The 14,568-nt window shown below is 24.8% G+C and overlaps 1 protein-coding gene across 1 annotated transcript; it reads left to right on the top strand.

Annotated features, from left to right (window-relative positions):
- The first annotated feature begins 5,771 nt into the window (after nucleotides 1-5,771).
- LOC130974994 (agamous-like MADS-box protein MADS1) lies at nucleotides 5,772-14,148 on the top strand. The gene is made up of 7 exons (XM_057899829.1): nucleotides 5,772-5,980; nucleotides 10,686-10,767; nucleotides 12,507-12,568; nucleotides 12,657-12,756; nucleotides 12,905-12,946; nucleotides 13,119-13,160; nucleotides 14,005-14,148. Exons 1-7 carry the CDS (start codon nucleotides 5,799-5,801, stop codon nucleotides 14,146-14,148), a joined length of 654 nt encoding a protein of 217 aa, XP_057755812.1. The 5' UTR covers nucleotides 5,772-5,798.
- The last annotated feature ends 420 nt before the right edge of the window (nucleotides 14,149-14,568 follow it).

Here is a 14,568-nt window from a genome sequence, read left to right as displayed (position 1 = left end):
AAATATATTAATTATTATATTCGATTCAACTCAGTTAAACCTTAAAATTTTTGAACTTTTCGTTCTATTAATTCAATGATAAATTTAATTTTTAAAACCTTAATACGTTCCGGTTATGTTAATGGCTAATTATTTTTTTAAAATAAATATAACATAATCATATGTATAAATATATACATATATATTATTGTAACTAATTTGATATTTTTAGTGTTCATAAGGATATTTGCATGACTATAAATTTTTAATTCTTATGTAATTTTTACAATTTAGTGTAATATTTATTAAGTATTATTATGCAGATATTTGACAATCAAAATTTAAAGGACAAATTTGACAAATGCAAAACATCAATGATGGTTTAAGATTTAGATTATTCAGCAAAATCAAACTCCTCTTGCGAGTTATGATTTACGTGTATCAAAATCTTTTATTTTGTCAATAAAATATAAATTTATAGAATCATAACGTATGTGTTAGAGTTGGTAATGGATAGGATAGAATAGAATTTGAATTCTACCCTAATTTTATCTGTATGTTAAAAATTTTATTAAAACTCGACTCTATTTTATCTGCGAATTGAGAATCTCTCAACTCTAACTTTACTCGCACTCTAAAATTTTAAACCCTACTCTACCCTATCCTACCCACAAAAATATCAAATTTTTTTAAAATAAATATAAATTCAATCGTTCCAAATTTTATACATATTAATAAAATAAAAAATAAAAAACTAATGCCCCAAATTACCAAAATTAACTAACTAGTTTAGTAGTTGCTCACTTATTGTAAGTTAATTACATGAGGGAGGTTATGAGTTCAACTCTCACCTCTTTCACTATATACCTAATTTTTATAAAATATTTGTTATATATGAGGTGCAGGTAGGGTAGGGTAGGGTACACCCTAAACCCATACTCTACCCTAGACATACATGGACCGATCTCTACCCTTCCAATAATAGTATCGATAGTAATAAGAAGATGTTGATAATCTTCATTCAACCCTTTTAATAAAGCTTCCACATGTTTTTGCGTTAGAGAGGGGTTTACCTAAAACTGCAAGATAATCCGTAACATTCTTGATCTTGTACTTAGTTGATTGTGCAAAATAGTCTTCAATTGTCTACCACATTTCATAACTAAGTTTGTGACTTCATCTTGTACCTAGTTGATTGTGTAAAATAATCTTCAATTTTCTGCCACATTTCATAACTGAGTTTGTGACCCACCATTTTGTTCTTGAAAGTTTCATCCATTGATGCAAGCAGCCAAGAAACCAAATGACAATCATCTTGCTTTCATTGCTTGTAAGGAGATGACTCAATTCCTGCTTCTTGATCAGTAATGAATAAAAATTGTGGAGGAATGTGTTCTTTGATGAGATGATCTTCATAACCTTGCCTTTGAATCGCATTGAAGACTTGTTGCTGCCAGGTTTTGAAATTAGTTTCACACATACAGCTTATCAGAAATGGGATTGAATGATCTTTGTTGATAGATGACTGTTGTAGCATTGCTATTAGTAATTTGATTGGTGACAGAAGAATGGGTATTGGAAGATGTGGGAGGAGAATCGTTCGTAGGAGCCATGGATCTTTCGAACCTTCAAGCTCTTGATACCATAAAGGATTTTCTACGAAGAAAGCTTTTTCTAGCAAATAAAACAAAGAAAGAAAAAATGTGAATCTGTAAAATTGATTATTAGTTTAATATTGATTGTAATTAATTATAGTAAGAATATATAAGGAATACATCATGTTAACCACAAAATATTTAAATTTTCGAATAATCAAACTAATAAAATATCTAAATTTTCGAATAATCAAACATTCAAAATCCCAGACAATCGAACTTCAGCTCACTGTAAAATCTCAAATTATATTTGGGCTTACTCACCCAATTTCTATATCATATTGGCATCTCATCCAATAACAAAGGCAGCTATTCTCCGTGACCTCGCGTTTCTCTTTCTGACTGTTGTAGCAAAAATCAGGATTGCAGGCACAACTGTTGACATTATCCATTGCCGCATTTCCAACCGGCTTTCAGGTAGGGACAATATTTTGTATGCTGACAGCTTGACTTACAGTCACAGACGCCATCCTCCTTCCCACCTTCACGCTTGCGTTTCGATGGTAGTTTCTTTCTTGCACCTTTGTTTGTTCCATCAAACAAATTTTGGATGATAAAGTTAAAATAAAAGATTTTGGTCATTTTAATTACTTCTTGAAAATGGAAGTAGCACACTCTAACTCTGGAATTTACACTTATCAATGAAAGTAGTACTCTATAGACCTTCAAGCCTCTCTCTACTCCATTTGATTACAGATAGCTCATCGGCCGACTTCTTTACCTTACGAACACTAGACCCGATATCTCTTATGCTATGGGACGTTTGAGCTAGTTTTTAGAATGTGCAACCACTTTTCACCTGTAGGTCGTTGCTTTCTGCGTACTCCAATATTTAAAAAGACAAACTTGCAACTGGTCTATTCTTCTCCTTTACTCCTTATCTGCATCTCACCGGATTTGTCAACGCTGACTGGGTTACCTATACTGATACTCGTCGCTCTATTTTCGGTTATTACTTCATGCTTGGGAACTCTCTAGTTAGCTGAAAGAGTAAAAAGCAAATCACTATTGCCAAGTCTTCTGTAGAAGCTGAATATAGGTCTGCCACTTGTGAAGCAAGTTGGTTATCTTTCTTAATCAATTTCATTGGTTTGTCGCTTCAAAAGTCTATCACTCTATTCTGTGACAATTAGTCAGCTATTCACATGGTCAACAATTCCATCTTTCATGAAAAAAATCAAACACATTGAAGTGTACTGCCACATTGTTCGTAAAAAACATTTGTCTAGTCTCATTCATCTTATGTCAGTTCGTTTCAAAGACTAACTTGTTGATTTTCTTACTAAAGCTATGCCACTAGATTATTTTCTTACTAATGTTTTCAAACTAGGATTGTTAGATTTATATAATTCTAGTTTGCGAGGGAGTGTTTACCTAAATTGTTTTTTAGTTTAATATTGATTCTAATTAATTATAGTAAGAGTACACAAGGTTAACCACAAAACATTTTTTTTCTCAGTTTTCTGTTTTCATTCATTTAAAATTTTTAAAATGAAAAGAATCAATTTTTCTTTCTCTCTCTCCTTGTTCATCAAACCATTAACATTACAGCTTAAATAATTTAGGACATGCGATTTTTTTCACTTCTTTCTATTGATACTAATTTCGCCGACTAACAAGTATTTTTCACTTTAATCCTCTTCTCCCTTATTTAAAGAAATAAACATAATAAGCAATAAAATATAGCACTATAAGCTAATGAATTTTAAATAAAAGAATTTAATAAATAATTTATTTGATTTTAGATTTCTAGTGCAAATTATCAAAATAATTGTTATCATTAAATAAAAAATTATGATCAATAAGATTTAGCTAAAGAGGACTCTAAGAGAAATATTATTAAATATTAATTAATAATGACAATAAAAGTTATAGTGTTTCTAATTAATTATAATGTATTTAATGTAATAAATTTTTAAAAAAATTACTTTTAATTTACAACTTTCAATAAAAATTTCATAATGTTTTTAGTAAGTATTATTACTTATTAAGAAGTCTTTAATTATTATAACAAAGAATTAAAAAAAATGGTCATAGTTTTTAAAACACATGTCAAATATTAATATGCTCCAAAAATATTTAGAACTTATAGATTACGCATTAAATTCCTTACATAAAAAAGAAATAATATCTGTATTATTTGTTTATATTTTTTTGCACACTTTTTTTAATGGTATAAAAAATTGTTCATATTATTTGTTTTTATAAATTTTTTAATAAAAATAAAAATATATAAAAAAGAATAATACTAAAAAATAATAATTCAAAAATATTTTATTTAATTTAATATTTATAATTTTATGTGTGTAACATCTATAATTACACACTTGTTACATTTAATATTATGTATTTATTTCAAAAAAAGTAACATCATTTAAAGATGTATTTTTTTTTTACTGAAAATAGGGAGACTCGAACCGACGACCTCTTAGATGAGTATGAAGAGACTATATCATTTGAATTATAACTCATTAACATTTAAAGATGTATTTATTTCAACAACAAATAATGAATTTAATATTATGTATTTTTTTTTCAAATTATTACAATGTTAAATTTTTCTTTCATACATTATATATTGCCTTCATTATCACACTAAATTCTTCCTAAACCTTCAAAACAATATCATAGCAACTATTGACATTACAAATATAGTTAAAAGTAATAATTGAATGTATAATTTGAGTTTTCAATTCAGCTTTCAGTTTGTCAATTCTCTAGACAAAATTAAGCTAGCTTAACTTGATCAACCTTTTTTTTATAAATTTCATACTTTTACTTTCAATCATTTCTTTTTATCAATAGTCAACTAATGCAAATAATTTACACCACATCTTTTTAATAATAACAAAACTGAAATAATTAAGCACCTTTTTTTTTATATTATAATTCAGACATCTAAAAAATAACTTGTTAGAATTAGAATTTATCATTGACCAATAGAGAACAGGATGGCACCCGCAGCTATATTACTCTAATACTCTCAAAGCCCTGTTTTGAATTAGAATCCTGGTTGTTGAGCGCATGAAATTCTGGCTATCACTTGAAATCATTATCCTAGACCTGCAACGATGCACAAAGAAAAAGAACAATGAGAAGAAGTAGAAAAAATGAGAAAGAAGAAGAAGAAAAAGAAGATTGGAAACGTTTTGTGGTTTAAGTCATAAAAGAAAAAAAAGGCCAAATCAATATAATTATACTATTAATTCAACTCAACTAACTGTTAATATGTCCAGCGTGGCAGGGTGAGACCACATCACTAATGAAGTAGAATTCCGGTGATAAAAAATATACGAGGGATTAACGTGGTACACTTTTTCAAATTTAAAAGACAAAAAATTATAACAATTAAAATTTTTAAGATTAAATCAGTATAGTGTAATTCGCCAATGTCAGAGATAAATTGACTGAAACTTAACTCTTACAAACTACCTATGATTTTCAACTTATCGCTCCAAACATTTTTATAAAAAATTGTATAAACAAAAATAATGTATATGACTGCATTTATTTTTAAGAATAGGATAAAATAAGACGCTGAGAATAAGATACAAAAAACAGAAATACAAAGTTTTGTATTCTTATATTCTATTTAGTGATAAACTAAAATATATTATGAAAATTCAATTTTTTTTTCATTTTTTTCATCAAAAAATTTGAGAAAAAAAATATAATAGTAAAAAAATATAATTATAAAAATCAACAATAATAATAAAAGAAAAAATAAAAAATAAGTTGTATCCAAAATATCTCTGTATCTTTTGCATACAAAATAACACAATATTTCTCTTCACTCTGTGTCTCTATCTCAATATTTCATCCCTATAAACAAATATAAAGTAATTTTTTCTCTCTCTCTCCAAAGACGGGAAGTTAATTTTGAAGTGTAGCAGTTTTGAGTCCATAAATACCTGTGTGTAGGCAAGGGCTAAGAAACCAAAACCACTTCCATATTTTGCAAACCCTTTGAAGTTTCAGGATTTCGCTTAACTCCAAATACCTATATATCAGGTACAAACAAATTAATTAAAATTAGAATTATTTTTTGTGCTTTTATGTCTTGATTATTATTATTATTATAACATCTTAGCTTGAAGCATGGAGCTTCCACATCAAAGTGGTGGAGGTGGTGATGCTCATGAAGGATCTTCGTCTCAGAAGAGAATGGGAAGAGGGAAGATCGAGATCAAGCGAATCGAGAACACGACGAATCGGCAGGTGACGTTCTGTAAGAGGCGGAACGGATTGCTGAAGAAAGCTTATGAACTGTCTGTGCTTTGTGATGCTGAAGTCGCTCTTGTTGTCTTCTCCAGTCGTGGCCGTTTGTATGAGTATGCTAACAACAGGTTCAAATCTCTTAACTATTTCTATATTATTATACTTTAATTTTTCCTAATTACTTTAAAACTTGTTTATACACATAACCACATCTTCATGTTCATGATGCTGCCTTATTATCAGATTTTTTTTATGTAATCAACACAAAAAAAGTTTGTAATTAGAAAAATAATGATAAGTATACACCAAAATCAACTATTAAAGTAAAATAGAGTTAAACCATATATACATATATTTGTACACAAATATATACTAACTAATTTTAATGGTTAATTTTGGTGTGTAGTATTTTTTTAAATAAATTAAATTTTTAGAAATTGATGAATTTGATTATTCTTGATTAGTAAAATCTTTTAGACCTAATACGTAATTATTTAATTTTCTTTTATCCCACACAAAGTAAAACCTTTTTTAATAATAAAAAAATTATTTAAGGTCCTAGGTGATTATTTTCTTCAATTCCACAACCTCTTTTTGTTTTATATTTTTTTTAAATAAAAGTGTTTTGGTTTATAATTCTAATTAATTTTTCTTTGTGGACTGTGTATGTGTATGTATATAGCATATTTTATTTTGTGTCTATTTTTTTTTCTTCTTTCTTGCTTTTTTTATGCTTCTGGATCAGTTTGTTCGGTCTGAACTTTGAAAAGGTTGCAGATCTGTGCCAACTAGGAGATAGTAATAATAAGCCATAATAAAGTACTATATATATAAATATAGCAGAAGAAGAAGAAGAAGATGAGTAACAGCTTTAATTAGGGTTTCAAAGATTTGAAGGCAGAGATAGATCTTAGCTTCTTTGTGTAATTAATGTGTATATATTTTTCTCATATATGTTGTTATGTCCAATCCTCTCTTTCTTTCCCTTCATATGAAAACCTCAAAACCTAGAAATTTCTGCCACAAATATAAAAGCTGTCTTGCACTCATTCATCCCCTTGCTTCTGATCTGATCTCTCTTCTACTTCTTCATCAATTTGTCAGATTAGGTCAATTTGATCATCCAAAATTCAAAAGTAGGGTTAGATTTTCACTAGTTAGTCACTAATAATATATATGAATTAAAGTTTTATGCACGGTCAATATAATAGAGTTTTATTAGAACAATTAATCATATATTATTACATTATCAGTAAAAATAAATTTTAAATTTATTACTTCAAAAATTATTTAAATATATAATTGTAACTGAATAATTGTGTAAAATTTTATTTGCATTAAAATTAATATAAGAGAATATAGAAATTAACTTTTAAGAAAGTTTTTAAGTATACCAGTATACTGATGTTTCAGTAAATTTTAATCGTTAATCTTAATTATATATATTATATATATTTTTTATAATTAAGATTAACGGTTAAAAATTACTGAAATACTAGTGTACTAATATACTTTAAAATTTTTCTGACTTTTAATTAATTAATACTAGTCATAAATTTTTTTATTTAAAAAAATATTATTTTTAAAATATTTAAAATAAATAAAATTTTTAAATAAATTTGGTTGATGTTAGCTAAAAAAATTAATTCACCAATCAAATTAAAATCTCCTTTTTATTAAAAAATAAAAATAAAAAAAACATTAAAATGGATCTGTTGGACCTTCTCTATTTCGTACAAGCTAAGGTAGTAATTATCGAAAACCAATTAGTTTGTAGGGTTTGTGGAGTCAAAGGGCTCAGATAGATTCCTTTAAAGTTGAAACCAATTTTTCTCATCACCATATCTATGGCAAATATGTTGTGTCTAAAGGTTCATAAAAGTCCAAATTTGTTCTCAGCTTTCATAAATTTTGTCCTTTCTAATACGGTGTGTTGTGAAGGAAATCATAAGATTATATTTTCAGTTAGGGTTTCTCAGCTACACCATCCAATCCTATTAGTAAAAATAACTACTCATTATTATTCGCACAAATTTGTGTTAGATATATAATATTATTATTTATGTATCTCTAACTACTTATTAACTTAATTTTTTTTATGAAAATTTGTAGCAAAAGAAATTTGAAGTATAAAATTATTATTTGCACACCAAAATTAACTACTATATATTTAGTCTATAAATATATGTGTAGTTTAACTAATTTTTAATGTGTATATATTTTATATTTTTATATATATATTTTATATTGGTGACTTATTTTAATGGTTTATTTTAGTGTAAACTTAATATAATTGTTAGGGTGTTAGGGTTGGGTGTTAATGAGTGTTTAAGAGCACTTAATAGTGATAATGATATCAAATTGTTCTATTTAACTCGTTACATTATTAAATGGATGAAAAATGATAAATATTTATCAGAACTTTTTTTTTCTTTTTATATGCATTAATATAAAATAATATACAAGTGTTACATAATTAATTAATAACATTATAGAAAGTGTCAAATGAATTTATTTTTTTTCGTATGGATAGATAAACGAAAGTTGACCACCGAGCTTTTTTAAGCACTTATTTTGAAACAAAAAGGAGTTTTGATTTTTAAAGTTAAATAAATGCAAACGAGGAATAAGGAAGTTACTAAATATATACATAGATTCTATGTGAGTGTATTTTAACCCAGATAATTCAAAAATCGTATTAGTAACTGTTGCATTGTTATGCAATGCTGAATTTAAATTTATTATTGTATAGCAATATAGAAGTTACTAAATATGATTTTTGAATCACGTGAATATCTCCATATAAATTATTAATTATTTTTCACTAGAATAGATATTGAGATCTTCATTCATTTAAAGTCTTTCTTTTTCATTTGTGTAAGTCCCCCCCCCCCCCCCCTCCCTCTCAAACTCCTAGTTTTTTTAATATAAGAAATAAATAAAATAATATTTCACTCTTTTGCGAGATTTCTAAATAACATTTATTTATAAAATATAAATTTTCTTCTCTTGCCTAATTTTTTTACATAAAGCAAAAAATTAAGTCCCTTTTATACTTTTAAATCAAATTTTTATTGACTTATGAATTTAATTTCATCAAATAATTAGTTTTCAAGTTATAAATTTTATCTTTTAATTTAATTAACTTACTAAAACATTTTAAATATTTAAAAAAAATGAGGGCGGGCCGGCTGGCAAATTTATAAAAATATATTTTATAAATTATTTGAATCAACCAAATAATTCTTACTGGTTTATATATATATGATTATTGAAAGAGATCTTGATTTAACGGCCAAAGTGCATGTATCCTATTTCAATTTTATAGAAAAAAAATATATATTTTATAAATAAAGAGAAAAAAATATTATTTAGGAATTTCTTAAAAAAAATATTATTTTTTAATAAATAACAAAAATATTATTTGTACATCAAAATCAGTTACTAATATATTTGTGTATAAATAATACATATGTGGTTTAATTTATTTTTAATATGTATTTATATTTCAATAAATATTTTATACTTGTGTCTGATTTTAGTGACTAATTTTGATATACATATAAAGTAAATCGATAAATAAATATTATCCAAAAAGAAGCTAACAGGATTTACAAGTTATTATAATTCTCTCTGAAATCTTCTAATTTTTATTATATTATTTTTAATATGTATTTATATTTCAATAAATATTTTATACTTGTGTCTGATTTTAGTGACTAATTTTGATATACATATAAAGTAAATCGATAAATAAATATTATCCAAAAAGAAGCTAACAGGATTTACAAGTTATTATAATTCTCTCTGAAATCTTCTAATTTTTTATTATATAAATTATAAAGCAACAGCATGATAATAGATTCTAAGAATAGATAAAAGCAAAGTCGTCTCTCTTTTCATTTGTTTTCATGTTTGTGGAAATAAAGCTTCCACTATTGATGTCAATTTCCTATGAACACCAATTTACTATGCATGTCTTCTGATGAACATTTCAATGAAAAAGGAAGGTTACCCCTACATTCCTCACTACACTATTTACATATATATCTCATTTTTTATTATTTGCATTTTATATAATTAAATATTGCTATACCAATATTTCTTTCAAGTTATTAGGGTCTGTTTGACTTTGACTATGTTTTCATTTCTCAGGGTTTTTTTTCTGATTTTGTGAAGATAAAGAAAGTAATAAAATTATGTTTTTCTATTTTTTATATCTTATTTTATTTTATTTTTGAAAACTTATTAAAAATAAATAAAAAATAAATAATCAGAGGTAACATCAGTGAAGTTATTAGAAGATGAAGGAAATAATTAATTAATTAATTAGTTAAACAAAAAGAAAGTACAAAGTTCTGAGCTGCATTGAGTTATTGAGAACATGCATCAGTTTTCCACAGACATTTGCATTGAAAGTGAAGGTAGAAACAAGGAAGAAAATTAAAAGTTTTATGATATTTTTATGCAATAAAATAGAGACATATCTTATTTAATTCGTACGCTTTCTGTTTAAGGAAATATAGTAACGTTAGGCATATATATTCAAATGGCTTTATTTGTTGACAAAAATGAATAAATATATATATATATATATATATATATATATATATATATATATATATATATATTTATCTTTAATTCATCCTAGCTAATTATTGTTTAATTTAAATGAACAGAAAGTATCATATATATTCAAATTTGCCTTTGTTGAAAAAATCACTAATTAAAATCAATGAAATTTATTATCATAGAAGTTATAGATTATTAAGACAAAAGAAATTTCTTATAATTAGCAAGATTTTTGTTTTTCACATTTGTTTTTATTTGAAGTGTTAGGGCAACAATTGAAAGGTATAAAAAAGCATATTCTACTTCCACAAGCGCAGAATCTGTGTCTGAAGCTAACACGCAGGTAAATCTATTCAAATAATACTAATAATATAAATAAATAATATATTTATTACTATTTATAAATGCATTGTTGAATCATAATTGACATATTTTTCATAATTCACTTCTATAATAATAATAATAATAATAATAATAATAATAATAAAACAAGGGGAAAATGGTCTTGATGAAATAAAACTAATTAAACATTACATAAATTCTTTTATGGAAGAGTTCATTAAATTATGCGTAATTAATATAGTAATTTAATTTTAAATTAACTAAAATCTCATAGCGATTGTTCTATTAGCTTATGGAAACTGGAAGATAAATTAATATTATCACATGATATAGGTCAAATTATACATAAATTTAACATGTAAAAATAAATCTTCTTATATATTTATTTGAATTAAACACTAAATTGTTAATTTATTGCATCATTTCATACTTTTATAGGAGTATGAAACTTATGAAATATTTTTGCATTCTTAAACTGCATTTGATATATATTTCTTCAAAAGCTTATTTCTATACAAATTTTAACTATAGATTATAATAACTGAATACTTCTTTATTTTATATGCTAAAAGTATACAGAAGAGACTTTTCATGCAATAATACATTATAGGAGATAATTTATTCTCCGATTTTCGAAATATAAAAAAATTGCCAAATCTAATTTATATTAACAAAATTACCCGCTCTAATAATGGTTTAATTAAGGTGGATTTTCCTTTTCAAATTATTGCCTTCCATCGTATTTAAAGCAGTGTTTGATTAGGAGAACAGGACAAAATATAATATTAAGAATAAAACATAAAAAATAGAAATATAAAAATTAATATTTAATTACATTATTTGATGATAAATTAAATATAAAAAGAATAAATTATAAAAGTTAAATTTACTATTATTATTTACATACAAAATTAAAAAAAATTGTGTTTTTATTAATATTATTGTGTCATTTCTATTAAAAGAGATACCAAATACATTAATTTAATATTTTTAAATATAATATCTATATTTATGTCTTATCTGTTAAACGTAATTTTATATTTCTGTGTTTTTATCTTAATGTTACGCTCGTGTAAGATGGAACTTCATTGATAAAATATCGAAAGGATAAAGAATAAAATAATAACTAAAATTGAATTAAAAAATACAGAATAAATAAAATAAAAGAGATAGATTAAAAAAATATAATAAAAATAATTTTATTTTTTATTCAATTTTTTGATACAATAAAAGAGACTCATTAAAACTTATTTATACACATCAAAGTTTGAAATAAATTAAAATCAAATGGAAAAGACTCCATTTTTTCTATTTAATTTTCTACTACCAAAAAAAAAATTCACTCAACCTTACTTATTTATATTATAATTTTATCACAAAAATAAAAATATATTTTTTATTCTTTTTATTTTTATTTATCTATCTATAATAATTTAAGAGATATTTATATATCTTATATTAAATTAAAATTAAGAAAATCCTATAAACCCATTAATATAAAATACAAATTGTTAAATAAATAAATAAAATTAAAATATATAATATTAAATTAAACATTTTAATAATTAAAAATATAAACTAATAACTGTTAACTAATATGTGCACTTCTCATATTACAAAAATCTAAAGTACGTATATTATTCATCTTGAATTTATATGTATATACCAAATTTTCAATACATATTGGTTTTACCATATTTTGATTCTCCTCCATATAACAATAATATGTACCAATATCAGTATTACCAGCAAGAATCAACCAAATTGAAAAGACAAATCAGAGAGATTCAAAATCTAAACAGGTACTACTTTTAATTAATTTCTTATATTGATGAATATATAATTAAGTGAGTAAATAAATAATAAGCAATGCATTATTTTGTTTTTCAGGCACATCCTTGGTGAAGCACTCAGCACTCTAAGCCTTAAGGAACTAAAGAACCTTGAAAGCAGATTGGAGAAAGGCTTAAGCAGAGTCAGATCCAGAAAGGTATATAATTTTTTCCATTATGGAATATTTCAAGAGTATCAAATATTTTTGGACACAGTAAAGATGATAATAATGAGTCTCATGCTTTTTGTTGAAATGAAAAATATTTAAAATTCTAACTTGTTCTCACTTTTAAATGTTATTGCAGCATGAAACATTGTTAGCTGAAGTTGAATTCATGCAAAAACGGGTACTTATATCATTACTTTAATTTGGTATTATTATTATTATTAAACATTTTGCCCATTTACTTTATTTATTTATTTATTTTTGTATTATAAATTTAAAACACTATTAGGAAATAATATTAAATTAAAAATGTAAGAATTAAAAAAATGTGTATACTTACAATGTATGTGCAGGAAATTGAGCTGCAAAACCACAACAATTTTCTGAGAGCAAAGGTCTGTTCCTGAATCTCTACACAACCACACCTTTAATTTTATTTATTCATTGATAAGGTAAATTTCAATAGAAAACTTTACAAAAGAAAATGTTTAAAGTATGCCTCAAATATTTTAATTGTTTCAATTTTATTTTAAACATTTGAAGATAATTTTAACAGAAGAAATTGAATGAAATTCAAATTTTGTAACAACAATTTAGATGTAGTTAAAATTTTATCTTAATTATGTTTAATAGAGTTGCAAATAACAAATTTTACATCATAAATAAAAAAAATCTCTAATTCAAAAAATAGAGACCGCATTTAAATTGGAATTCAAATGTGCACTAAATTTATTAATTTTTTACGATCAACAAAACGCTTTAACAAAATAATCACTTTTAAATAACATTATTCTAAAGCAATTTAAAATATATAACAATTTCTTTGAAATTCAATGTTTCCGCTACATCATTACAAGGGATTTTTTTAATTACTTATGCTAAAATTAATTATTTTAATAGAATATTCGTAATTAATGGTCACCTATTGTCCAAAAAAAAAGCATTTTAAAGTATTCTTGACTATGGAAAGATTGTAATAAAAAAAAAACTATGCTGGGAAACTATGCATGCCAAATGATGCCATATGTGCTATAAATTGTAAGATTATTATGTGCTGAAAAAAGTGAATAATTTTGTTGAAAATATTTTTCAACAGTAAAATACTATAGAATTTGATTCATCTGAATCCAAAGTAAAATATAATGCTTATGTTCCTTGAAATACATATATTTATATATTATATCTATCATTAACTTTTAAATTTATTTTTATATTTTGTATATATATATGTTGGTGCAGATAGGTGAATTTGAGAGAGCTCAACAACAACAACAACATCAACAGGAACAAAATTTTTTAATGGCACCTGGTGGAGGAACTATATGTGACACAATTGCATCTTCACAACAACCACCACCACCATTTGATCGCAACTTCTTTTAGGATCTGCTCACCAATATTCTTGTGTAAGCATCCATTTATATACATCTACTTCTCTTCTTCCACTGCTTAATTACTATAACAAAATATAAGATATGATGATAATTAAATAATTAAAGATAAAATAGGAAAACGGGGAGTAAGAAACTTAAGGGAGAGATTCATGGTGGGTAATTGCATAAAAATATCTTTATCAAAGAAGATGATGAAAATGGCATTGCAAATCGTTACATAATTTGATATATTTAACTGAATTATCTAACTATTCAAAATGTCATCCTCATGTAAAGATGTCATGACGAAGATATCTACAAAAATTTATATAATAATAAAAAATACGAAAAAATAAAGTCAAATTATATTTTATATACAGAGTTAATCCATAATTTTGACTATCTCCATAAAACTTTTTTTTAAATGCTA

Source organism: Arachis stenosperma, chromosome 1, assembly GCF_014773155.1.
Source record: "Arachis stenosperma cultivar V10309 chromosome 1, arast.V10309.gnm1.PFL2, whole genome shotgun sequence".
Lineage (NCBI taxonomy): Eukaryota > Viridiplantae > Streptophyta > Magnoliopsida > Fabales > Fabaceae > Arachis > Arachis stenosperma.
Note: the sequence above shows the minus strand (reverse complement) of the source record. Positions and strands in the feature narration are given on the sequence as shown.

What these genes read in the sequence shown, in the direction of transcription:
- LOC130974994 (XM_057899829.1), top strand. Translation starts at nt 5,799, where the DNA reads ATGGGAAGAGGGAAGATCGAGATCAAGCGAATCGAGAACACGACGAAT. An exon ending in TGTCTGAAGCTAACACGCAG is followed by an intron (nt 10,768 to 12,506) that starts GTAAATCTATTC and finishes TACCAATATCAG; the next exon opens with TATTACCAGCAAGAATCAAC. An exon ending in GCAGAGTCAGATCCAGAAAG is followed by an intron (nt 12,757 to 12,904) that starts GTATATAATTTT and finishes ATGTTATTGCAG; the next exon opens with CATGAAACATTGTTAGCTGA.